Source organism: Saccharomyces mikatae, assembly GCF_947241705.1.
Source record: "Saccharomyces mikatae IFO 1815 strain IFO1815 genome assembly, chromosome: 6".
Classification (NCBI taxonomy): domain Eukaryota; kingdom Fungi; phylum Ascomycota; class Saccharomycetes; order Saccharomycetales; family Saccharomycetaceae; genus Saccharomyces; species Saccharomyces mikatae.
This window is the reverse complement of record NC_079261.1, coordinates 673,905-698,307: the sequence shown is the minus strand read 5'-3', so window position 1 is coordinate 698,307 and position 24,403 is coordinate 673,905. Positions and strand designations below refer to the sequence as shown.

The 24,403-nt window shown below is 36.9% G+C and overlaps 14 protein-coding genes across 14 annotated transcripts; 8 read left to right on the top strand and 6 right to left on the bottom strand.

Annotated features, from left to right (window-relative positions):
- Positions 1-482: 482 nt before the first annotated feature.
- Positions 483-1,973, top strand: HRR25 (serine/threonine protein kinase HRR25; the record flags this gene model as incomplete). The annotated part of the gene is made up of 1 exon (XM_056222379.1): positions 483-1,973. One exon carries the CDS (start codon positions 483-485, stop codon positions 1,971-1,973), a length of 1,491 nt encoding a protein of 496 aa, XP_056082076.1.
- Positions 1,974-2,438: 465 nt separating this feature from the next.
- TPK2 (cAMP-dependent protein kinase catalytic subunit TPK2) lies at positions 2,439-3,584 on the top strand (the record flags this gene model as incomplete). The annotated part of the gene is made up of 1 exon (XM_056222378.1): positions 2,439-3,584. The coding sequence occupies one exon, from the start codon at positions 2,439-2,441 to the stop codon at positions 3,582-3,584; it is 1,146 nt and encodes a 381-aa protein (XP_056082075.1).
- A 669-nt stretch (positions 3,585-4,253) lies between these two features.
- Positions 4,254-5,498, bottom strand: AFT2 (Aft2p; the record flags this gene model as incomplete). The annotated part of the gene is made up of 1 exon (XM_056222377.1): positions 4,254-5,498. The coding sequence occupies one exon, from the start codon at positions 5,496-5,498 to the stop codon at positions 4,254-4,256; it is 1,245 nt and encodes a 414-aa protein (XP_056082074.1).
- Positions 5,499-5,890: 392 nt separating this feature from the next.
- On the bottom strand, positions 5,891-7,273 carry YIG1 (Yig1p; the record flags this gene model as incomplete). The annotated part of the gene is made up of 1 exon (XM_056222376.1): positions 5,891-7,273. The coding sequence occupies one exon, from the start codon at positions 7,271-7,273 to the stop codon at positions 5,891-5,893; it is 1,383 nt and encodes a 460-aa protein (XP_056082073.1).
- A 324-nt stretch (positions 7,274-7,597) lies between these two features.
- Positions 7,598-8,071, top strand: CSM4 (Csm4p; the record flags this gene model as incomplete). The annotated part of the gene is made up of 1 exon (XM_056222374.1): positions 7,598-8,071. The coding sequence occupies one exon, from the start codon at positions 7,598-7,600 to the stop codon at positions 8,069-8,071; it is 474 nt and encodes a 157-aa protein (XP_056082072.1).
- Positions 8,072-8,146: 75 nt separating this feature from the next.
- On the bottom strand, positions 8,147-8,869 carry SMKI06G3080 (Smr domain-containing protein; the record flags this gene model as incomplete). The annotated part of the gene is made up of 1 exon (XM_056222373.1): positions 8,147-8,869. The coding sequence occupies one exon, from the start codon at positions 8,867-8,869 to the stop codon at positions 8,147-8,149; it is 723 nt and encodes a 240-aa protein (XP_056082071.1).
- Positions 8,870-9,280: 411 nt separating this feature from the next.
- RPL7B (60S ribosomal protein uL30) lies at positions 9,281-10,825 on the top strand (the record flags this gene model as incomplete). Its single annotated transcript, XM_056222372.1, has 3 exons — positions 9,281-9,291; positions 9,693-9,786; positions 10,196-10,825. 3 exons carry the CDS (start codon positions 9,281-9,283, stop codon positions 10,823-10,825), a joined length of 735 nt encoding a protein of 244 aa, XP_056082070.1.
- Positions 10,826-11,186: 361 nt separating this feature from the next.
- OXR1 (Oxr1p) lies at positions 11,187-11,984 on the top strand (the record flags this gene model as incomplete). Its single annotated transcript, XM_056222371.1, has 1 exon — positions 11,187-11,984. The coding sequence occupies one exon, from the start codon at positions 11,187-11,189 to the stop codon at positions 11,982-11,984; it is 798 nt and encodes a 265-aa protein (XP_056082069.1).
- Positions 11,985-12,336: 352 nt separating this feature from the next.
- APL5 (Apl5p) lies at positions 12,337-15,135 on the top strand (the record flags this gene model as incomplete). The annotated part of the gene is made up of 1 exon (XM_056222370.1): positions 12,337-15,135. The coding sequence occupies one exon, from the start codon at positions 12,337-12,339 to the stop codon at positions 15,133-15,135; it is 2,799 nt and encodes a 932-aa protein (XP_056082068.1).
- A 252-nt stretch (positions 15,136-15,387) lies between these two features.
- DDC1 (Ddc1p) lies at positions 15,388-17,223 on the top strand (the record flags this gene model as incomplete). Its single annotated transcript, XM_056222369.1, has 1 exon — positions 15,388-17,223. One exon carries the CDS (start codon positions 15,388-15,390, stop codon positions 17,221-17,223), a length of 1,836 nt encoding a protein of 611 aa, XP_056082067.1.
- Positions 17,224-17,516: 293 nt separating this feature from the next.
- RSA1 (Rsa1p) lies at positions 17,517-18,653 on the top strand (the record flags this gene model as incomplete). The annotated part of the gene is made up of 1 exon (XM_056222368.1): positions 17,517-18,653. One exon carries the CDS (start codon positions 17,517-17,519, stop codon positions 18,651-18,653), a length of 1,137 nt encoding a protein of 378 aa, XP_056082066.1.
- Positions 18,654-18,755: 102 nt separating this feature from the next.
- PRM3 (pheromone-regulated protein PRM3) lies at positions 18,756-19,148 on the bottom strand (the record flags this gene model as incomplete). The annotated part of the gene is made up of 1 exon (XM_056222367.1): positions 18,756-19,148. The coding sequence occupies one exon, from the start codon at positions 19,146-19,148 to the stop codon at positions 18,756-18,758; it is 393 nt and encodes a 130-aa protein (XP_056082065.1).
- Positions 19,149-19,671: 523 nt separating this feature from the next.
- MIY2 (ubiquitinyl hydrolase 1) lies at positions 19,672-20,754 on the bottom strand (the record flags this gene model as incomplete). The annotated part of the gene is made up of 1 exon (XM_056222366.1): positions 19,672-20,754. The coding sequence occupies one exon, from the start codon at positions 20,752-20,754 to the stop codon at positions 19,672-19,674; it is 1,083 nt and encodes a 360-aa protein (XP_056082064.1).
- Positions 20,755-21,386: 632 nt separating this feature from the next.
- On the bottom strand, positions 21,387-23,834 carry NAB3 (Nab3p; the record flags this gene model as incomplete). The annotated part of the gene is made up of 1 exon (XM_056222365.1): positions 21,387-23,834. The coding sequence occupies one exon, from the start codon at positions 23,832-23,834 to the stop codon at positions 21,387-21,389; it is 2,448 nt and encodes an 815-aa protein (XP_056082063.1).
- Positions 23,835-24,403: the final 569 nt, after the last annotated feature.

Below are 24,403 nucleotides of genomic sequence, written 5' to 3'. Positions count from 1 at the left end.
CTAACTGTTACCCGCCATAACACCACAAAAGAGAGGACCATGTTATTGTACAGCTACAACCAGCCTAACTAGTACTTCGTGATAATCTCAGGGTGAATCAGGACCTATTGCCACGATTCTCCTGTCCCAATGCTTCGTCCAGCCTGTGTTTTTACTATTGCCAGTTAGCCCACGTTTGAATTTCTTTTTTTTCTGGAGAATTTTTGGTGCTACGAGGGAAAGGAGACGAAGAAAAAAAGTTGAAACACGACCACATATATGGAACGTGGTTGGATTACAAAGAGAGTAAAAAGTTCGACACTCGAGGAAAGCATTTGGTGGTGAAAAGAGATCTAAATAGTATCTTCAAACTTCTGTTAGGTACTTTAAAAATCATCTTTTGATTTGAAAGATAAGAAAAGTCAAAAACCTAGAATATACTCGACAAAAAAAATCATCAAAAAAGAAAAGATATATTTATAGAAAGGATACATTAAAAGAACATGGATTTGAGAGTCGGAAGAAAATTTCGCATTGGCAGGAAGATTGGGAGTGGTTCTTTTGGGGATATTTACCACGGAACTAACTTAATTAGTGGTGAAGAAGTAGCGATCAAGCTGGAATCGATCAGATCCAGACACCCTCAATTGGACTATGAATCCCGTGTCTACAGATACTTGAGTGGTGGCGTAGGGATTCCCTTCATCAGGTGGTTTGGCAGAGAGGGTGAGTATAACGCGATGGTCATTGATCTCCTAGGCCCATCTTTAGAGGATTTGTTTAACTACTGTCACAGAAGGTTTTCCTTCAAGACGGTTATTATGCTCGCTTTACAAATGTTTTGCCGTATCCAGTATATACATGGGAGGTCGTTCATTCACAGAGACATCAAGCCGGACAATTTTCTAATGGGAGTAGGACGCCGTGGCAGCACCGTTCATGTTATTGATTTCGGTCTTTCGAAGAAATACCGAGATTTCAACACACATCGTCATATTCCTTACAGAGAAAACAAGTCCTTAACTGGTACAGCTCGTTATGCAAGTGTCAACACACATCTTGGAATAGAGCAAAGTAGAAGAGATGATTTAGAATCACTAGGTTATGTCTTGATCTATTTCTGTAAAGGTTCTTTGCCATGGCAGGGGTTGAAAGCAACTACTAAGAAGCAAAAGTACGACCGTATCATGGAAAAAAAATTGAATGTCAGCGTGGAAACTTTATGCTCAGGTTTACCTCTAGAATTTCAAGAATACATGTCCTACTGCAAGAATTTGAAATTTGATGAGAAACCAGATTATTTATTTTTGGCAAGGCTGTTCAAAGATTTGAGTATCAAGCTAGAGTATCATAATGATCACTTGTTTGATTGGACGATGCTGCGTTATACAAAAGCAATGGTGGAAAAGCAAAGAGACCTTCTCATCGAAAAAGGTGATTCAAACGCTAGTAACAATGCTGCAACTTCAAGCAGTAACGCAGACAATAAGTCCGAGACCTTCAACAAGATTAAGCTTTTAGCGATGAAGAAGTTCCCTACTCATTTCCACTACTACAAAAATGAAGACAAACACAATCCGTCACCGGAAGAGATTAAACAACAAACCATCTTGAATAATAACGCAGCCTCTTCTTTACCGGAAGAGCTATTGAATGCACTAGATAAAGGTATGGAAAATTTAAGACAACAACAACCGCAGCAACAAGTTCAAAGTTCACAGCCACAGCCACAACCGCAGCACCAACAATCACAACTACAATCTGGTGGTCAAAGACCAAATTACTATCCTGAGCCATTATTACAGCAACAACAAAGGGATTCTCAGGAGCAGCAGCAGCAAGTTCCGATGGTAACGACCAGGGCCACTCAGTATCCTCCGCAAATAAGCGCCAATAATTTTAATACTAATCAAGCATCTGTACCTCCTCAAATGAGATCTAATTCACAGCAACCGCCTCAAGATAAGCCAACTGGCCAATCGATTTGGTTGTAACCAATATATATCGCACAAACGCACACAAATGAATATATATAAGTATATACATATATATCACCTCTTACATATACGTACACACAATCCCATATCGAGTTAAAACCTACAATTCTAATAACTTTCTTTGCCCAATGAAGAAGGTAGGAACCATTTTTTCAATTGTTTTTTACTTCGGGAAGAAAATTAAGGGGGAGCACCTTTTCGCCAGTCTTTTTTTCTAAGTGTATGTAACAAAGGGCCAACGATCGAAGATCAATAACGAATGCAGAAAGGTTTCAAAGAAGGGCCTCAGAGAAGACAGCGGTCAATTCGTATTTTCGATAACCAGCTTGTTTTATAGTGTCTGATTAGAACACAATCACAAGACAATAACGACGGAGAATTAAGAAAGTTCGTGCAAGTATACGACCGGCACAAACAGCAGCTTCATTCAGGTTAGATTATACACTGTTGAACATTGTCGGTATGGAATTCGTTGCAGAACAAACTGAACCAGTGGGTCAATCAATCCAGCAGCAAAATATAAATACATACGGCGGACAAGGCGTCCCACAACTGCATCATGACCTACAACAGCGACAACAACAACAGCAGCAGCGTCAGCATCAGCAACTGCTGACATCTCAGTTGCCTCAGAAATCTCTGGTATCCAAGGGTAAATATACACTACACGATTTTCAGATAATGAGAACGCTTGGTACCGGATCTTTTGGTAGAGTTCATTTGGTGCGCTCCGTTCACAATGGACGGTATTATGCTATAAAAGTTTTGAAAAAGCAACAGGTTGTCAAAATGAAGCAGGTTGAACATACCAACGACGAACGACGCATGCTAAAGCTTGTGGAACATCCATTTTTAATTAGAATGTGGGGGACGTTCCAGGATGCTAAAAATATCTTTATGGTGATGGATTATATCGAAGGTGGAGAACTCTTCTCATTACTGAGGAAGTCTCAAAGATTTCCTAATCCCGTTGCAAAATTTTATGCTGCAGAAGTCATATTGGCGTTGGAGTACTTGCATGCCCATAATATCATCTATAGGGATTTAAAGCCAGAAAATATTTTGTTGGATCGAAATGGTCATATAAAGATAACCGACTTTGGGTTTGCCAAAGAGGTGCAAACAGTGACGTGGACTCTCTGTGGGACTCCGGATTATATTGCTCCTGAGGTTATCACAACAAAGCCATATAATAAATCCGTGGATTGGTGGTCTTTAGGTGTGCTAATCTACGAAATGTTAGCTGGTTATACGCCCTTTTACGATACTACGCCAATGAAGACGTATGAAAAGATTTTACAAGGTAAAGTAATATATCCACCATATTTTCACCCTGATGTCGTGGACCTACTAAGCAAACTGATCACTGCAGATTTAACAAGAAGAATTGGTAATTTACAAAGCGGATCCAGGGATATTAAAGCCCATCCATGGTTCAGTGAGGTTGTATGGGAAAGATTACTAGCAAAGGACATTGAGACACCATATGAGCCTCCCATCACGTCAGGTATCGGTGACACATCTTTATTTGATCAGTATCCTGAAGAACAGCTAGATTATGGTATTCAAGGTGATGACCCATATGCTGAATATTTTCAAGATTTCTAAATCCCATAAAAAAAAAATGCAATGACTCTTTTTAAGTCTTTTTTCTCACTCCTTTTCTTCTCTCTTCTCTTTTTTCTCTCAAGCAAAACTTGACGTAATTCTTTAAGTTTATTACCTGGCGGACGCCTTTTGTGTCGTCTGTTATAAGCTGGTTCACATTGTGACAAAGGAAGAACATTCATTAAACATCTTTTATACTTAAGTTCATTTTAAACACTATCACATTTAAGCTAAAAGATACCAGTTCCCACAGATGCGCCCCAACTAGGAAGGAAGCATGTATTTGTCCATCACGTTCAAGATGCTAGCTTCCTACTGGTTTTTTTAATAGTTATTTACTAAGTAAACGTTTACCTACAGAATTCCACGAAAAAATTAGAAGACTAGCACGTGCAAACCTTCTGAACAGTTAACTGTTCAGCCACATTCGTTATTAAAAGTAACATCAAATGCCCAGGAATCATACTACCACCCTCTAACGTGAAAAGTATGTGAAGCGTATTTTCGTTATGAAATGCTGATTCGTACCCACATGCTTTGATTTACTTTTAGCTTTAAGAAATCTAGAATTTCACATCACTGATCACATTACCACTACCCATACCTAGTAAATCTTGCCAACAATTTTAGATAGAGTTGCAGTTTGATAAGGTGGAAACCTCCCCATTATCACTTTGATATTAGTGCCGGATCAATAGACTTCGAGTCATTTAACTTATCATTGTTGAGGTTAAGCATGGCTTTGTAGTTGTAGTTCAGCATACCGAGATTGTCGCTTTTATCCTTGAATAAATTAGTTGTGGTCTCTCTAATAGAAGTTTGTGTGTTACTTTTGGCATCTTTGAAAATTTCGTTGATCTCCTCCTCATAGAGAGCGTTTGATTCCATGAAATTTGGAGAAGATACGGTTGATTCTGATATGGCCAAGGCCATATTATTTTGTGAAAAGGGCTCTGTGGGTGTCGATGGGAGAATACAAGAGGAAAAAGGCCCTGGGGTGAAATCTGTCAAAAGTCCCATCAGCTCTTGATTAGAGTTTGAGGCAAAACTGTCGTTGCAAAACATATTGGTAAAATCAATTTCGTTCAAGTTCATTAACGATTCTTCGCTTCCTATGGGCATGCACGGACTCTGCGTCTCAATATTGTCCAAAAATCCGGTTGTGCTTAATGTTGCATCTAATTTTGTTTTCAATTTTGACTTCGGTTTTAACTTCTCCATTGGTCTAGATTTTGTTTTAAAGACAGAGTTTTTGCTCGTTTTGAGTGAATTTTTTTTGGATGTCAAGGGGGAATTTGATAGTGGGAGAAATATGTTACTGAAAGCTTCAATTTCCTTAGTTAGACCACAGTCACAGGAGATAATTGGAGTTACGAGTGGTATATTTAAACTTGCCTTATATTCCAATTCATCAAATGTTTTGATAGCATCAACGTCATTTTGCTGACGAAGGTTTTCTTTGAACTTTTTATAGTCGTCTGTTTTAGTAATTAAATCAAATCTCAACTCATGTGCATGTATATTATTTATAACAACAACGTTCCATTTTTGTAACCGCACAGAATAGGCTGCTCTAATTCTGAACGGGCACCCATGCGACCTTGAAGATGTACCCCTAGATTTAGGGTTCAACTTTCCGTTCGATCGTACTGACCTGCATTTGAAAGTTACTTTGCCAGTATCTGACCGTTCAATAACTATATCTATTCCTTGAGGATAGAATATTTTCTGTAACCATGGTTTAATTTCATGCCTGTCCTTAAAAGGTGGAACAGGGTCTAAATGTATAAGTTTGTTTTGATCTCTGGACATCATGGATGCTAGGTTATCTGGAGATGCAGTTAGCTTCATTTTCCCTGATTTGGACACCGACAATGGAACCGATATTATGCCCTTCATCGACTTTGCTGTCATTCTTGATGAGCTCTTTCTGTTAGTTGACACGCACAAAAGTACCTGTTGACAACAATAGATGCTTGAATGACTACTGCCACTACTATGTAATAGGAACTGTAGCGTATCACTCACAGTTTTTGTTTTGAACAAAAAATACCTATTCTGACTAAAAAAAAAGCCACTTTCCCGAATCTCGGCCCACGTCGGGTTTTTTTACGATGCTTTTTTATCTTTTCTTTTTTTATTCCTTCTATTTTCCCCATTGTTATTTCGCACAATATGGCTTTCATTCACTGAAGTAATGTCTTTCAATAGGATAAAGTTTCACTTCCACAACTGGGTGAGGGAAGTTGAAATATGTACAGATGAGTGTCGTTATTTATTTGTTTTTATTTAGATCTCTTTAACCTTTATTTGAGAAGAATCGTTTGAATATTATTGTCCTCAGTGAGGATTGTCACTACAGGACTATTGACAGAGGGGCTGTTACTAGCGAAAAGGTCTTTTACACTTCTTATGCCATACTTAGCCCTGATGTCTAAATAGCCCACGAACAACCAACGCTCGAAAGAACTAGAGTATTTGTATACCGATAGTGCAGTCCCGTAGAGATGCTCCTCGGTTATAAAAATATACTTTCCGTTGTTTGCTATCTGACGCTTTGTTCTTGAAGCATAAACGTGAAGCTCTTGCGTTTTGTAAAAGATTGGATAAATATTATTATTGTCCGCAGTGGAAACGGCAGAAGTTGAATTATCTATTGGGGCTCGTATTGGAATTGATAGGTATCTTACGTTTGTTTCAAGTAGAATATGGTTCGTTGTCAAAAGGTAGTCAATTTTCTGGATGGATTCATCCATTTTGAGCATGAGACTTATTTCGCTATTCAGCATGGGATCATTAGGTTCCAAGAAATTCTTGCAGTGAAAAATCAAATCATTTCCCCTGTATAAGGTAAATTGAGGGAAATTCAAAACAGACTTGATGTTTGCAGTCGTATCTAGACCTCTGGGCAAATCAAGATTTGTTTTGAAGCTTTCAAAATTTCCGCTATTTTGTTGGTGATCCAAAGAAGTTATTAGCAACCCGTCTTTCAAACTAAAAGAAACAACGAAGTGAGGCAACAAACCTGCCCAAACATTCAAAATTGACCAATGTTTTTCATTTCGAGGAGTGTGAGTTGAAGAATCCTTCAAAAGCAAGTGATTATTAACGTTTCCGTTCAAGTCGCAACAAAGCTTCAATAGCTTTCCATTCTGAAAACCAATTAAGATTTGAACTGTATCTGAACTACAATCATAGTTGCAGTCCATACATATTATTTTACCTGATAGCAACAAATTCAACTGACCGTGGAATTGTTGTTTGATGAAAATGAAATGCTGGTCAATAAAATCATATAGCAGTAACCTCTTGTCGTCTGCTTGATCAGAATAAAAAATCCAGTACTTTCTATCAAAATTTCTAAAACTTTCAAAACTTTGCAAATCATGGGTAGAAAAGTAATCATTAATTCGTACAAATTCCAACCCACAACTACTGCGAAGATTGTCTTCACCTTCTTCTTGATCTTCATCTTCGGACAAGTTTCCAACATCCTCGCTATTCCCTTCGAAGCTATTCAAGACGAGTCGGTATATATGTTCCTTTATCATTTCTGTCAAATTTGGATAATCATTATTTACCGTGAAACAACCATACTGACCCGGACGTTCATCACATACGTTCTGTTTTCTCCGGTCGCATAATAGCACCTTGTCCCCGCCCTGAAATATTTGCATAGGTATACCCATAGCTTCGCTTATTATGTTTTCTTTTTATGACTAGTTACTAATGGATTATTTTATCTTTCTGAGTTATCTATTACACACTTCCGGCTTTCCTCCTTATATATGAAAATTATGTCACCTTCCCGGTCCACCAATAGCCGCCCATCTCCAAATTACCCCAATCAAAAAAAACTCCGAAAAGGCGGGGTTGGATTGTGCGGTGTAATAACATAACAACATCTTTAGCCGCGCAATCAAATAAATTGTGAATGCAGTAGACCCTAGTCTCTAAAAAGCCACTCTCATACTACTCGCTTAGGAGTCAGTATTAAAAGCAACAATTAGAGAATGATGGAGGGGCCTGTATCAAGGAAAATCGCACCACGGTTATCCAGCCGACTGGTGACTTGGAAACGTAAGCAACAGTCATGGTTGCTGGGCCAAAAAATAGCGACAATAAACAATAACTATTTCTATATGCAATACGAACTCCTATATTTAACTAACGAAGTCATGAAATGGAAAGAGATGATTACCTTTTTGGAAAGTCAATTATCTGGCATAACACCCAATTTCGTGGCAGAAAGGCGGCCACATGACAAGAAATTATTTCAAAACCTAATAGACGATTATAATGAACAGCTGAACGAAAATAATTTAGTCATTTCCATCTTAAAAAGTAAACCTAGGATTTCATCATTCCCCATATATTTGTGTGATGAAGCGTACTCGCACTTTGAACTCGCCATCGCAGAGTTGGATTCTCTAATTATTATATTTTTGTTTTCTTTGATATTTTTGTGGGTTTCGATAGAAGCTTGATCCGTAATAAATGTCAAATTATTCTGTTCTGTTATTATAAAATAAATACAACCTCAATGTTGCTATCTATTTATCTTAAGTCAAACTCTGTATACAGCTACAAAATATTTTCAGTATACTAGTCAAAGTACTGTCTTTGTTGTCATTATCATTGCTATTATGAGTATTGACTTGACCCTGAGGCTGACCACCATTATCATTATAATGAGGCTGTTGCTGAGGATTGTATTGATTAACAGGAACATTCACTTTAGAACCATCCATTGGCATTTGCACGCCTTGCAACTCGAGCACCAAAACTCCTGAATTTTTCTTTTCCAAATGGTTCCTGATACCATGCTTAGTACAGAACTCTTCAATTGATGGTTTGAGCTTGGCTATGCCATTTTGAGAGTGCAATCCTTTCCCAACAATGACGTTTAATTGTGATTCATTGTGATCAATGGCGAACTTGATTCTTTTCTGGAGAATAAACAGAGCTTCTTTAACGTACAACCCATGTAAATCAATCTCATTGCTGGAAGAGTCAGCATTATTCTCAACAAACACATACTCCGCTGCTTGCATATTATAATCCTCCGCAACTTTCAGTTGTGATTTACTCTTTTCACTCAGTTCATGGGCTAGCTTCTTGTCACCTTGTTGATAAGCGGTTTGCGATTCATGGCTTAGTTGGTCTCTTTTCTTGTACGCTTCATCTGCTAGCTTTCTTAGTCTTTGATACTCTTTGTCAGTACTGTGGTTATAATCCCTTACAGGGTTTTGTGTCCTGACAACTACACCACCTGTTCCGTTCATATTTTGCGATACAATGTTTTGACTTTAACTGTTATCTTTTTGAAAATCCTGGTTGCTCTTGTTTTTCTCGAAAGGCTTCACCTTTGAAAAGCCGCACAACTTAAAGACAATTATGTTTGAATACTGGAATTTTTCTTCAAAACATACAGTGTCCAAAATTCTGCCTGCTTTTAAATCCGTACATTTATTTAAACCCACCTGACTTCTTCATCTATATTTTCCGTATACAGTTTACATAATTGCCCGTTACAGATTTTTTTTTTCACGCGCACTGTGAAAGGAATATAAGGTGAAGAATTAAACACTTTCTTTTTCAAATGTTACTGGCAGTCACGTTAGATCTTCTTTCAAATATGTAAAATAAGAGGTAAAGTAAGAGGTTAAATAATACAAGTATCCATCTGTAACATAATGTCTTCTCAGTATGTCAAGAATCAAGAATGCAGCCTCATAAGCAGCTAATCCTTATCGGTTACATTAGAGTTTAAAGTGTCCACATCGAGAATACTTTAGGGAAATAAATGCATAATGCATTCAAACAGCAGACCATCAAGGCTTGTTTGTGATTATCGAACTCAATAAAAAGAGTAACACTGAGGCAGTTTGCTTCAGTGTTTTTCGTAGGGGATTTTCATTTTTTATGAACAAAGGCATTGTTTGTTAATATCTATTACTTGCGATACACCAATAATTTCACCAATAGATATTTCCGGCGTGTCTCTGCATCTCCCTTCCATCGAATGAAAAGTGGTGTTTTCAATTCGATGTAACTGAATTTCTGTTCCTTATAGAACACTTATGCTAACATTTCTTTTTTGAATAGAAAAATCTTGACTCCTGAATCTCAGTTGAAAAAGAATAAAGCTCAACAGAAGACTGCAGAACAAACTGCAGCAGAAAGAGCTGTCCGTAAAGCTGTATGTTAATTTGCCAAGTTTGAAAGATAGTATCATTTTTACAGTGAGCTCACGAAATATAATACTTTGTTAACAAAACTCTCCGTTTTACATTTACTGGGCATGTGTTAACGCTAACGAATTTCTCGTCGACAATTTTCACTTTTTTCTACGTCTTATTTTTCATGATGAAAACCATTCCATATTCTCGACTAGTCTTTGACAATGCTGTCGTTTAATCACCATCTTTCGACTGACTAGTAAATAAAGACAAGGAAATGAGAATGCCAAGAAAATGCAAAACTAAGCTAAGTTTTATGTTAAAATGTATTTATGTCTACCTCCCTCCACTGATATGAAATGATTTTCCTCGTCAGAAGCATTAGTTTTACTAACATGAATCATAAAATTCTTGATATTTTTTTAATAGGCCAACAAGGAAAAGAGAGCTATCATTTTGGAAAGAAACTCTGCTTACCAAAAGGAATACGAAACTGCTGAAAGAGACATCATCCAAGCCAAGCGTGATGCAAAGGCTGCTGGTTCCTACTACGTCGAAGCTCAACACAAGTTGGTCTTTGTTGTCAGAATCAAGGGTATCAACAAGATCCCACCTAAGCCAAGAAAGGTCTTGCAATTGTTAAGATTGACCAGAATCAACTCTGGTACTTTCGTGAAAGTTACTAAGGCTACTTTGGAATTGTTGAAGTTGATCGAACCATACGTTGCCTACGGTTACCCATCCTACTCTACTATCAGACAATTAATCTACAAGAGAGGTTTCGGTAAGATCAACAAGCAAAGAATTCCTTTGTCCGACAACGCTATCATCGAAGCTAATTTGGGCCAATACGGTATCTTGTCCATAGACGATTTGATTCATGAAATCATAACTGTCGGTCCACACTTCAAACAAGCTAACAACTTCCTGTGGCCATTCAAATTGTCCAACCCATCCGGTGGTTGGGGTGTCCCAAGGAAGTTTAAGCACTTTATCCAAGGTGGTTCCTTCGGTAACCGTGAGGAATTTATCAATAAGTTGATCAAGGCTATGAACTAAGAACATGTCTCATGGCAATGTACTTGATGTATAATAAACGTAATTTCTCCTACATATAATTATATATATGTATCTAAACTCTTAATAGAATAATTGACTGGGTCAATTGTTAAGGGCTTTGTTCCCCTACATAGTTGAGTTTTTTCGTCAGGAACAGCCAAAAAAACTTGTCACATAAGAATATCCCTATAATTGCGCGCAGTTCGATCCGTGCAGTTATGCCTTCAACGATGTCAGCAGCATCAAGGCCCATTATAAAAAGAAAAGGAAACAGTAAACGAAGTGAATTTTCAGCTCCAAAATTATTCCGTGTTCACAACTTCCTGTATTCAAGCCATCTTTCATTCGACAAGGAAGGACAATGTTTGGCGTCAAAGACGCTATATTTAAGATCAAACGTTCCCTTGCGGGTACAGATTCCTCTGATTCCACCGCCTACACAACGGCAAGTGAAACTTCCCCTCAATTAAAAGATTCACATAACCCTTTTCGAAATAAAACAACGTCAGAGAGAACCATAGTTGAAGATTGTTCTCTACCACCGGTAACGTTGAATGGCTATTCACCTTCAACCAAAAACAAACTTCTTACTCCTGAAATGTGCGATGAGATACGAACTTTAATGCCTACAAGAATACAGTTGTACACAGAGTGGAACCTTCTATATAGTCTTGAGCAACACGGGTCTTCATTGCATTCCCTATATAGTAACGTTGCTCCAGAAAGTAAAGAGTATAGAAGGGTGGGATATGTATTAGTAATAAAGGATCGTAAAAATGGAATCTTCGGAGCTTACAGTAATGAAGCTTTTCATCCAAATGAACATAGGCAATATACGGGAAATGGAGAATGCTTTTTATGGAAACTAGATAAGGTACCCGATGTTAATATATCTGAGCCAAAAGGTAAAGAGGAAGACGAAAAAGAGGAGAGATGGAGGTTTTCAGGTTATCCTTACACAGGAGTTAACGAATTTGCTATATATTGTACATCTGAATTTCTTTCAATGGGTGCAGGTGACGGACATTATGGCCTTTTGTGTGATGATGGCCTACTTCATGGGGTATCCAATCCTTGCCAAACATACGGTAATGCAGTTTTGAGCAAAGAAGGCAGTAAGTTCTCCATAGTAGCTTTAGAAGTATGGCGTGTAGGATAAATTTTATCTTCTTTTAAATTCGTATTATTTATATTTATGATTAAGACCCCATTAATGTTAGCAAAAGCATTGTATAAAGGAAGTGTATCTCCAATCAATAAGGTAGAGAATATGCTCCTAATAACTACATATTTCTATGCATCAACAGGATAGATTGGTTTAAAATATATCTTAAAGCAGTATAATATCTTTGAAACCTGATACTTATTTTCTTCTAAATCCTCACTGTATCCAGGTTGAGAAAAATGCACCTTTTACAGTCTCGAATCATGAAAAAAAAAGAAAACCTAAACGTCAACTACGCTAAAATGAGAAGAGCAGTGGTAACAATAAACAAGCACAATATATTATTATGACATCTCTATATGCTCCTGGGACAGAGGATATCAGGCAAAGGTTACGTCCTTTTGGGTTTTTCTTTGAGAAATCACTGAAAGATCTGATTAAGGGTATTAGGTCACATAACGACACGCCAGAAAAACTAGACCAATTTTTCAAGCAGGTGTTAAGTGAATGCCGTGATGAAGTGAACTCTCCAGATTTGAATTCGAAGACCAATGCTGTTCTCAAATTAACCTATTTGGAGATGTATGGTTTTGATATGGCATGGTGCAACTTCCATATTTTAGAGGTCATGAGTAGTTATAAACTACAGCAGAAACGTGTTGGTTATTTGGCTGCATCACAATCGTTTTACAAAGACTCTGATATTCTCATGCTTGCAACTAATTTATTAAAAAAAGATTTAAAGTATGATGGAAATAATGATGTTGTAAAAGTCGGCATTGCTTTGAGTGGTCTTTCTACTATAATTACCCCCTCATTAGCAAGAGATATATCTGATGATTTATTCACTATGCTGAACAGTACTAAACCATACATAAGAAAAAAAGCCATTACTGCATTGTTTAAGGTTTTTTTACAATACCCCGAGGCTTTGAGAGATAATTTCGATAAATTTGTTTCAAGACTAGATGATGATGATATATCTGTGGTTTCCGCCGCTGTTAGTGTTATTTGTGAGCTTTCAAAAAAGAACCCTCAACCGTTTATCCAACTTTCACCTTTATTGTACGAGATCTTAGTTACAATTGATAATAACTGGATAATCATTAGATTATTGAAGTTATTTACTAACCTGTCACAAGTAGAACCGAAACTAAGAGCAAAGTTATTACCGAAAATTCTAGAATTGATGGATAATACTGTTGCAACTTCCGTGATCTATGAATCCGTCAACTGTATTATCAAGGGGAACATGCTGGAAGAAGATGACTTTGAAACAGCAATGGCGTGTTTAGAAAGATTACACACATTTTGTGATTCTCAAGATCCAAATTTAAGATATATTAGCTGCATACTATTTTACAAGATCGGTAAAATTAATACAGATTTTATTTCTCGGTTTGACCAACTGATTGTACGCCTATTATCTGATGTCGACGTTTCAATTAGATCGAAGGCAATTGAACTGATCGAAGGTATTGTTGATGAAGATAATTTGAAATCAGTTGTTCAAACATTGATGAAACAGTTCGTAGATGAAGATGTAGTCATCCTCCAAACTGGAAACGTCGTATATGAAAGGTCAAAGAGAATCCCCATCGTGATTCCAGAAAATTACAAAATAAAAATGGTGAACGTTATTATATCAATTTGTTCAGCTGGAAACTATTTAAACGTTAACGACTTTGAATGGTACAATGCAGTAATAATGGATCTAGCGATGCTTTGCCAAGATGTATCCGATAAGACCCTTGGATCCAAAATAGGTGAACAGTTTAGAAATTTAATGATAAAAGTTCCCTCAATAAGGGAAGTGACTATTGCTAATATCATAAAATTGATTTCAAACGATGACATTAATAGACAGTTACCTACCATATTGAGAGAGTGTATCTGGTGCATTGGAGAGTTTTCTGTCTTAGTTGAAAATGGTGATGACCTAATAAAAGTAATGATTGGAAATGCCGGTTATTATTCTCACAGTGTACAGGAAGTGTTGATTTTAGCACTTGTCAAAATATTCAGCAATTGGTGTAACAACTTCCACCAGGATAAAATCATTGAAATTGAGTCGATTTTAAAGGAGTTAATTGAGTTTTTCGAAAATTTGTCTTATTCGAGTACATTTGAAGTCCAAGAAAGAAGTGTCGAGGTTTTAGAATTCTTAAGACTAAGTTTAGAAGCTTTAGAAGAAGATTCAGAGAGTTTACCAATGTTATTGAGCGAAGTTCTGCCAAGCTTTTTTAACACTTATGAACTTGCACCAATTGCACGTGGTACACAATCAAACTTGACAATAGACGAGAACCTTGATTTGGAGACTCCATTTTTGACCAAAGAGGTAGCTGATCAATTGTTAGATGATCAAAAAAGTGATTTGATGAGTGACATGATATCGGACATCTCAATTGAGAAGCAAGGTGAATCAGAACTCATTGAATATTCTGATATTCCGTATGAAGAAAAAGAAAAATTGAATAACCCTGACAATCCTTTTGAGGTTGAAAGAGAAAAGGAACGAATGGCAAATCCTTATTACCTAGGTGAAGAAGATGAAGGAAACATTAATAAATCTAAAGATTTATTGAATTTGAATGAAGAGGATAGTACTGAACAAAAGCCAGAAACTATTAGATTGAATAGACCTGGAAATACTCTGAATTCTTTAAGTTTACTCACGGTTAAAAATGGCAAGACAAGTAAGAAGGGAAAGAAGAAGAACAGGGTTGAAGTCTTATCTGATCAATCTGTTATTGAAGTTATTTCAAAAAAGAAAGACACTGTTCAGAAACCCCATGAAAGCCATTTAACTCAAGCATCATCGAAAAAGGACAAAATTAATTTGAGAATGCATTCCGAACTTGAAAATTTTGACTTTTCCAATTTTGAAGCATCAAGTAATGTAGAAAAAGAATCCCAACAAAATCACACCTTCAGGGAAGAAGAAGACTTAGAGTTAAACCGCTTAAAAGCCCAACTCAGTTTACAGGCCAATAAGGATAATTGTTCTGATTCTGAAGAAGTTATAGTTATAAAAAAGAAGAAGAAAGGAAAAAAGGCAAAGTCGAAAACAAAACTAAACGCGAAAACAAAAAGACCCCCAGAATCGAATGACTTGCTTCGAGCCCAAAGCACAGACGTGTAATAATAAATAAAGCTGTAACAGTTGGTTTCCCACGATATTGACTACATAAATCATAAATCAATTTAAATATTTCACTCTGCATGGCATCACTACTGTGCATTTAATTGCCGAGAGAAACGGCATATTTAATAGTAACGCGAATTAGACAAAGGCCGTCAGATGTAACAACTATAAAGCAAAGATGACTTAAAAAGCTAATCAATAAACCCTTTTCAGTATACAACAACATAACGCAATCTCGACTATATATACATGTCATTCAAGGCAACTATCACTGACTCGGGAAAGCAGAATATCTGGTTTCGGGCGATATACGTGCTATCTACAATCCAGGACGATATCAAGATTACTGTAACCTCAAATGAGTTGATCGCGTGGTCAATGAACGAAACGGACACTACACTTTGTCAAATTAGGTTTGAGAAGACCTTTTTTGAGGAATATGAATTTAAACCACATGAAATCGTTTTTGGAGATAATGGGGTTCAAGTTATAGAAGATGCATATGGAAATAATCACAAGCTATATTCCTTCCGTACTAATGGGAGGCATCTAACGACCATATCGAGAAAAACGGATGGTGATGGCATTAAATCATTCACCATTGCAGTGAATAACACCTCTACATGTCCTGAATCGCTCGCAAACAGATTAATTGTAGTGATTGAGATGGATTCGCTAATAGTAAAAGAATACAGTCCTCAATTCCAGCCAATAAAGTACGATCCTATCATAATCAATCTTAAGTATAAAAGGAGGTTTTTAGATGTTTTTGGAACCGCAGCATCCGATCGGAATCCACAGGAGCCGTTGGATCCTAAACTATTAGACGTTTTTAAAAATACTGAACGTGAGCTATCATCGGCTTTATTTAATGAAGAAGTAGAATCAGACATACGTAAAAGGAACCAGTTGACGGCTGCTGATGAAATCAATTATGTTTGTTGTAATTCAACCTTGTTGAAGAATTTTTTAGATAACTGTAATATCAATGTAACTGATGAAGTGAAATTGGAAATTAACGTACACAGGTTAAGCATAACTGCGTTTACCAAAGCTGTTTATGGAAAAAACAACGATCTTTTGAGAAATGCATTAAGCATGAGTAACACAATTAGTACGCTGGACCTTGAACATTATTGCTTATTCACGACAGTTGAAGATGAAAAACAAGAAAGGCAATCACGTTGTAAACGAAAAGAGCATATGAAAAGTATAATATTCAAACTAAAGGATTTTAAAAACTTCATAACGATAAGCCCATCCTGGAAAAGTACCCAGGGTGGAAATGATAATATAAGTTTATGGTTTTGTCACCCAGGAGATCCTATTCTGATACAGATGCAAAAACCGGGCGTGAAACTAGAACTTGTTGAAGTTACTGACAGTAATATAAGCGATAATGTATTAGGAGGCAAATTTATAAAGGCAGCCACCTCAGATTCGAAAGAAGTGGCTGAACAAAAAGATAATAGGGAAAACTACGGAAGCCCACTAAGAAGTAGAACCGCTCTAAAAAGGGAAAATCCGCCACATTCGGTTATCGGAGCTCGAGGAAGTCCATTGAAAGTATCATCGCTAGTTCCTGATAGTGTTAGCACCGTTACAAAGAGATTTAAAAATAACACGGCGAGAAAGTTATTTGTAGAAGAACAAAGTCAGAGTGTTACTTATGGAAAAGATAACCTGTTCGAGCAGGCCGTTTCAGTTGATTCAAACATGGATCAAGAACAAAATATCCGTAATCATCAAACTCATAAAGCTCTTTCACATAATCAAACTAACTCTTCAAAAAGATCTGTAAACGATGTTTGTGATGGGGACGTGGACTCTACCCAACGATCTACCTTTGCGAAAAGAGCAGACACTACAGTGACGTGGGGCAAAATTTTACCAACCGCAGATGATGAGATTCTAGGCAGCAATTTTAATAGCAAAGAAATGCTCAAGAAAGAAAAATTGAAACATATGCAAGGCCTCATGAATTTCAAGAATGACACAACTGATTACCAAAAAAGGGATAATGAGGAGGAGGAAGGTGGGCTGGGTCTCACACAAGTGGAAAAACCAAGAGGTTTATTTGATTGAACAACCATTACGTAAAGTTGTGTAAAGAGATATAATTTTCAGGTAAGCTGGCTTGCTAACAATGAAATAATGTTCATTATTTTTCATTTGTCTAATTATCGTCAAATTGATGAGTGCGCGGCTGACGCTATTATCATCGCGGTCGGAGAACAAACTAAAATTTTCAATAGCGGATTCAATACTGCATAGCTTTCTGCATAATAAAAGTTTAAGAAATCAACCGGTAATTTTTGCACTAATCAGAATTCAACTCTTTCTCGATATTACCTAATTAGATTATTGTGGCGTGTACTATGGATTATAATAATTTCGGAAACTTCAACAGTGATGGGCATTCCAGGCTTCCCAAACCTACGTATTCCGGAACACTAACGGATGGATATGATGAATCGAAAACCAAAAGGCAAAAGATAGAGTCTGCAACTTATTCACCCAATTTGTATTCGAATCCTTCATGTTATGAAAGCTCATGGAGTAGCAATTATACTTCTCAACTTTCTCCTTTCACCGCTCACAATCAATATTTCCAGCCATTAACACAGTCAACACAGTTCAATTTCTCAGGTACTCCCATTTATACAGGAAATGGCATACCATCAGTGAATCAAAATACGCCATATTCGTGTACATCAAATATACGAGAGCGGCCATCGCCATACTATGAAAGCACTCAATCATTAATAAATAACAGTGATTACCGGAGGTCAGATAGTTATGAAGATGTTACAATGCCAACTGCAAAGAAAACATACTTGATTAAGCACGAAGAAAAAGAAAAAGAAACTCTGATGAAGGAAATAACCTCAATAAAACCAAGTAAGGCCCAAGCTTCCGCGGTGCCCGCGGAAATTTTAAGAAGGGATACAGGGCTGGTAAATTCCACAATTGAAGACAACCGCGATGTAGAACTAGATGAAGTGGAATCTGATGAGCAGTTAGAATCAGAGGGATCGGGAAAGGTTATTTTAGTTCCTGGAACTTCTATAGCGTTGATTACTGACGAAGACGTTAAAAGGTGGAGAGAGGAAAGAAAGAAAATGTGGCTATTGAAAATTTCTAATAACAAAAAGAAACATATGCAGGAAATGGGGATAAAGGAAGACGAATTAAATGGTCAGTCTAGTATTTTAAAAGAGTCGAGGAAAGAAAAACAATTTATTCAGAGTATCCAAAATCAGGTACAGAGAGGAAACCCAAGAGTTGACTTGAACTTAAAATTGATACAGCGAGAATTTGCGAACGAGAATTCTAAACTTTTGGATTTTATAAGGGAACTTGGTGATGCCGGCTTATTAGAATATGAGTTGTCTCAAGAGGAAAAAGATATACTTTTTGGTGCCTCTGGAGATAACAGTAGAAATAATTACAAATCAAACTACAGAAGCAGAAAATCCAATATAAATAGAGGTAACTTCTCCAGGACTAAGTAATAAGAACAACATACCACTCATTACGCGTAGAAAATTACATAAAAATATAAAAAATGGCCAAGCCATAAATAGATAACTGTTAAAAATAGAGAGTGTACGGAACTAGTTTTGTAAAGCTTTTACTGCTAAGTTACTCAAAACCGTCGTTACAGCAGCACCGAGGAATGAACCGAAGATAGCACCCTGGTAAAACGAACCTTTATTCTCTTTCTGCGTTTTGCTTTCAGTAGCGTCTTTTTTCTTACTTTTCGGGCGTGATTTCATAGGAGATGTTATTGTTTTGTTCTTCTTGACTCTACCAGGAGAACTGGACTTCTTAATGTAAGATTTATTATTTATAAGTGGTTTTTTGTTAGGCTGTGTTCTATTGTTGGTTTCATTCATAAGAAATTCATCAACAAGTTTTAAATTTTCATCGTTTTCCTTATGCTCTTTAGACCTTTTTGGAACGTGAATTTTATCCAGCATAGTATTTTCTTTTTTCATACCTGACATCTTTGGAGAAATACTTATATACGTATGTTGATGCTTTTGTGTGCTCAAAAATTGTATTGCAATTTGGTGAGAACTACTTATTCTAGGTATTGTGAATGGTTATAAATGCTGATTTCTCTTTTTAGGTCCGTATCATAGCAGGGTTTACAACTATTTATACCCGTAATAATGTTTCATTTTTGTTATACCATATTTCATTAAAGAATTTAAGATGTGCAAACTTGAGCACTGAAGCGTAACTCATTTTGATAAGACTTGCATGAAAAGAAATGTTATAGACATTTTTCGATCTGCTTCGGCGCCTCGCTCTTTTAGGATCCGCCCTGATGAGCCTTCTGAAACAAATATAAATCCAATAGACAATATAGTTTCAAATTTTGTCATTTGACAACTTCACAATGTTTGAGCAGAAAATCGCCGCTGCATGAAACTTTATGTGTATCTTGAATTGGTGAACAGTTACCTTACTAGGTTCTTCCCCAAAGTAAACAAATTCAAAGATTTTTTCAGGGGAGAAAGTCTGTTACATTATAACGCATTCACTTTTCTCTGTCTCAGAAGGTTTTGTTTTGAGAAGGCTGTTTCTTCGTTTAGAAGTGTCTTTCTTGACTGGAACGTGCATTCCTGAATTCTTTTTATGGTAACAGTTTTTCCGCTTTGTTTCCAATTTTTTAACACTTTCTTGCTCTTGTTGTTGTAATTGTCTGGCTAGTTGTTTATCGTTTTCAATCTGTTGAACATCTTTAAACAGGACGCTATCAGTTCCAAATTTGCGTCCAATCTCAGTTAATAATTGTTGTTCATCTACTTCTGCACTATTGAAATCTCCAGTACAAAAAGCATCACCCGAGCCGTCTACAGAATCTAAGGACTGCCACACGATATCTTTACAATTCTTATACCCAAAATCTGTAACCAATGTGTATAACTGATCTTTATATTTATACAGTGTAGAGAAATGATCATTTCTGAATAGAATGGAGTATGTGTTGTGCAACAATTTTTCTCTTAATTGGCGTAGTCCAAAGGTGGTTAATTGGGTAGGTGACTCGTTCAAAAAAAACTCTAAATGCATAGCATCAGTTAAAATTTCCTCTGAATTATTATCTTTTGAAAGTCCACTATATATATCAGCTGCTTGCGTTAAGGTTCTCTGGGCTGATTCATAAGAATATTGAGACAGTTTTTCATTAACAGCTTTATTTACAGAACTATCAATAACCCAACCATGGACGAGGTCAACGTCAAACAACCGAAATATTGACATCTCTTTAGAATTATCAAAAGACCCATTGAACTCGGGGTTAATGTTTAGCCCTTCATGTAATTGAGGTAATAAAGTCAGTAGTTCACTTATATCTGTACTAGCTTTGTCTGTGACTTGTAAACCGATGTCAGCTAACACTTCAATAAGTTCCCGTAGAGATATTTCACTTGCCTTGTTTACTAGCTTTAGTAATTCACAGGAAAAGTGTGTATGGTCTGGGGAAAGAATCAATACATTAACAAGTGCTAACAACGCACAAGGTCCGTTTTCGTTTTGCAGTAAAATTCTATGGTCTTGGCCATTAATTTTGACACTTTTAGTGGTGAAGCTTAAATCCATATGGTGTATTGAGATAAAATGCAATGTGGTGACAAGAAAGTACTATGGATTGTTCATAAAGTACCTTTTGGATCTAGTATTTTCGTTCTGCATTTTCAAGACCCTTTTTTCTTACTTCCTGGTAACATGCGAAGCAAAAAAACTACGGCTGACAGGTCAATATCAAAGGAAAACAGACAAGAGTCTTTAGGAGAAGATGTGGCCGAGCATGCAACTCCTTTTTTTGTGAGGTAAATAAAGAGGTACTTAATAATTTGTTTACAAAGTGGTTTTTTACAAAGTTTTGATATAAGAACACTTAACTAGAGAAAAGAAAAAAGAAATGAAAAAAGCCATTCGCGATAGGAAAATGAAGAGGTGTGAGTAAGTGGAATAAATAGACCAAATAACATTTGATAAAGAAGAAAATGAAAGAGTTTTATAACAGGCAAAGATTTTTTTTTATTCTGAGAGAGATGCACCAATAGTAAGAATTAAGTTCTAGTTCAATTTGAAAAGGAAAACGATTTGAACATAAACCGTATGATAGATTTATGCAAACTATATCAATCTACTTTCCTCGAGGTTTTTTCATTCCAGTTAAAGAATTCAAGTATAATGTACAAGAAATGGAAAAGACTAAGGAATTGAGTCTATTTCTGTAGTTTTGCCAAACTATCTAAAAGACTTTGAACATTATTTCCGGCAGGTTGCTGCTGCTGCTGCTGTTGTTGTTGTTGTTGTTGTTGAAGAGGGGGAGGTTGGTGCGACATTGGTGGGGCTGGAGATTTTGCAGGTACATTTTGTCCATTGTAATTAGTATTCATAGGAGGAGGAGACGCTGAATTCATTGAGGCATAACCACCCAACTGCTGTTGCTGCTGTTGAGGGGCTTGACCCTGCATTGATTGGATTAAACCAACCAATTGTTGCTGAGCATGAGGTTGCTGTTGTTGTTGTTGAGCCATAGAAAGCAAATTTGATACAACATTTGGTGGAAGATTTTGAATGGCAGATAATAGTTGTTGCTGGTCCATTGGAGTTTGAGAAGGTTGTTGTGGAGGTGGACCAGCTTGGTAGCGACCATAACCTTGAGTGATTTGTTGCTGTGGAGGCGGTGGGGCTGTGATAGAGTTTTGATAGCGACCGTAATTTTGATTCATCGGGATTGGGGCTTGCGCGCCATAACCTTGGTCGTGGGATGGTGGTGGGATTCCATAAGACTGGCCATATGTTTGTTGCTGCTGCTGTTGCGGAGGTGGCATACCATAACCTTGATAATAATTTGCCTGAGGGGGAGGTCCAACGGCTGGGCCGTTTGGCACGGGAAGTGGAGGAGCGCCATACATATTTTGCTGATGGTTCATAGCACGGTAGTCAGTAGGGCGGGAATTATTCCTATTGTTTTTGATGTTATTGAAAATGGCGACTGCGTCATCAGCAGATATACTAATATATTCATCAAACTTAGTTTCACCTTGTGAACCTTTGTAGAAAGTTTGAACATCCACATTATGTGTTTTGTTAACTAGAACAACACCCCAAACACCATTATATGCGGCATCATTAATAAGCTTTCCCAATTCCATTCTTGGTTTCAAAAAAATCATATCAGTTTCCAAACCAGTACCATCCCTAAACCTGTTGAAAACCTCGATGGCGTACGTACGATCTGCGGTTCTTTTAACAAAAATGTTGCATGAAACGGTATGTCTTCTGGACTTCTTGTAACCAGCACCATTGTCGTCATTATATAAATCACCAGATTCGGTCTGAAATGGTCGTTTAGCAGAAGAAATAAAAGTAGAACTGCTGTTCGTACCATGATCACCATGATCAAATTGCGGACGGGCATTCGAACTTGAAACTTCTAAGATCAACTTTTTCCCAAAATTCATTTCTTGTGATTCACATTCAATTGCATCCCTGACACTTTGAGGATTATCAAACTGAATAAACCCAAAAGCATTTTTGATATTGATCTGCATGATATGGCCATATGGAGAGAATATCCTAAATAAGTCTTCTTTAGAAACGTTTTTTAGCGGTAAATTACCAATAAACAACCTTGACTTGGGCGGAATATTGTGCATTTCTGTTATCTTGTTTTCTCCGTGCAGATAAGCTGCATAACGGTCGTGTTCTTCTTCAGTAATTGGCTTAGATAAATCTGCCCTGGGAAATCTCATGCGTCTTTGAGCATCAGATAGCGGAGGTTTTCTTTGATCATTGTTTCTTGTTCCACTTGTAACTGAGGCAGTAGCTGTTGTTGCTACAGTAGTTTCCTGCATAGGGGAAGAAAGAGCAATATCCGAGTTTGAATTCAAAATTGCTAAAATGGCTGAAATCTTTTCTTCTTGAGATAAATGTTGGAATTGAGACATATTTAACATGTTACTGTCCATAACATATTTGACTTGCTTTTGCAAAAGATCGTAATTAACATTCTCCATGTTATCCAAAAGCTGACTATTCTCATTTTCTTCATAAGTGGCCTTTGTTACGGCTTTATCGACGTCCTTTTGTTCTCGTTCCAATGTTTCACGACGAACATCAGCTTGTTTGTCTTTTGCTTCATCCTTCACACCGTCCCCTTCATTATCATCTCCTCCAGAACTGTCCGAACCCACAAAATTACTACTGTTCTCTTCCTCCTCGTCATCCTCTTCTCCATCATCATCATCATCATCATCATCCTCTTCTTCTTCATCTTCTTCATCTTCTTCATTTTCATCTTCATCTCCATCTTCATCTTCATCTCCATCTCCATCTTCATCGTTATCTCCGCCTTGCTGTTGCTGCTGCTGTTGTTGTTGTTGTTGATCTTCTCCTTCTTCCTCTTCCACATCCATTACTGCCCCGTTTTCTTCTCCTTCTTCCTCCTTATCTTCCTCCTCTTCATCATTTACATCTTCCAGTTCATGCTGTTCATCATTTTCCTCCTCCCTTTCAACTTCTCTTTCTTCTTCTGAGGCATTGAATTCGTTTCCATCATCGCCACTTGAATTATTCATCGATTCGTTGCCGTTAGAATTGCTACCAATGGATTGTCCAGGAGAAGGAATATCTTGAACCTCAATGTAATTGTTTTCATCTGACATACCTTGCAGATGTTTGTTATGTTATGAAAGCGCAATCAGGTAAAAAATTCAAACTAGTTCTTGAGAATTTGTTAAAAGAAAATCGCTTGTTGCTGTATAGAACCTAATAAGAACAGTTATGATTTAGCTATTTAACCATTATTTGGAAGTGGCAAAATCAAATGTTTTGTTTCTGCCTTCTGTTTCTTGCGCTTCAATTTTTTTTTTCAATAATTCAGGGTTACATGTGATCACGTGCAGCATTATTGTTACTCAAATTTATTCTCAACTAAAAGTTGAATCATAGTTGAAGGATGAATAGAAGAGAGCATTTCTCGAGATTGGAATATATAAGAGTTGTTTGTGGATTATTTTCTTTGAAATGGAATCTATATACATAGTTAAATAGTCATGTTTTGTTTTTGTTCTCGTAACAGAACTATATTAAAATGGAATATATGGCAGTACCAAAAGTGAGACAACTTCTGAGTTCAACCTAGCGAAGATTTTTGTCCTCTTGATTGTGTACGGAGCACTGGCAAATAAATAAAAATGGAAATGGAATAAATAATGTACAACTTCTCGAAAAT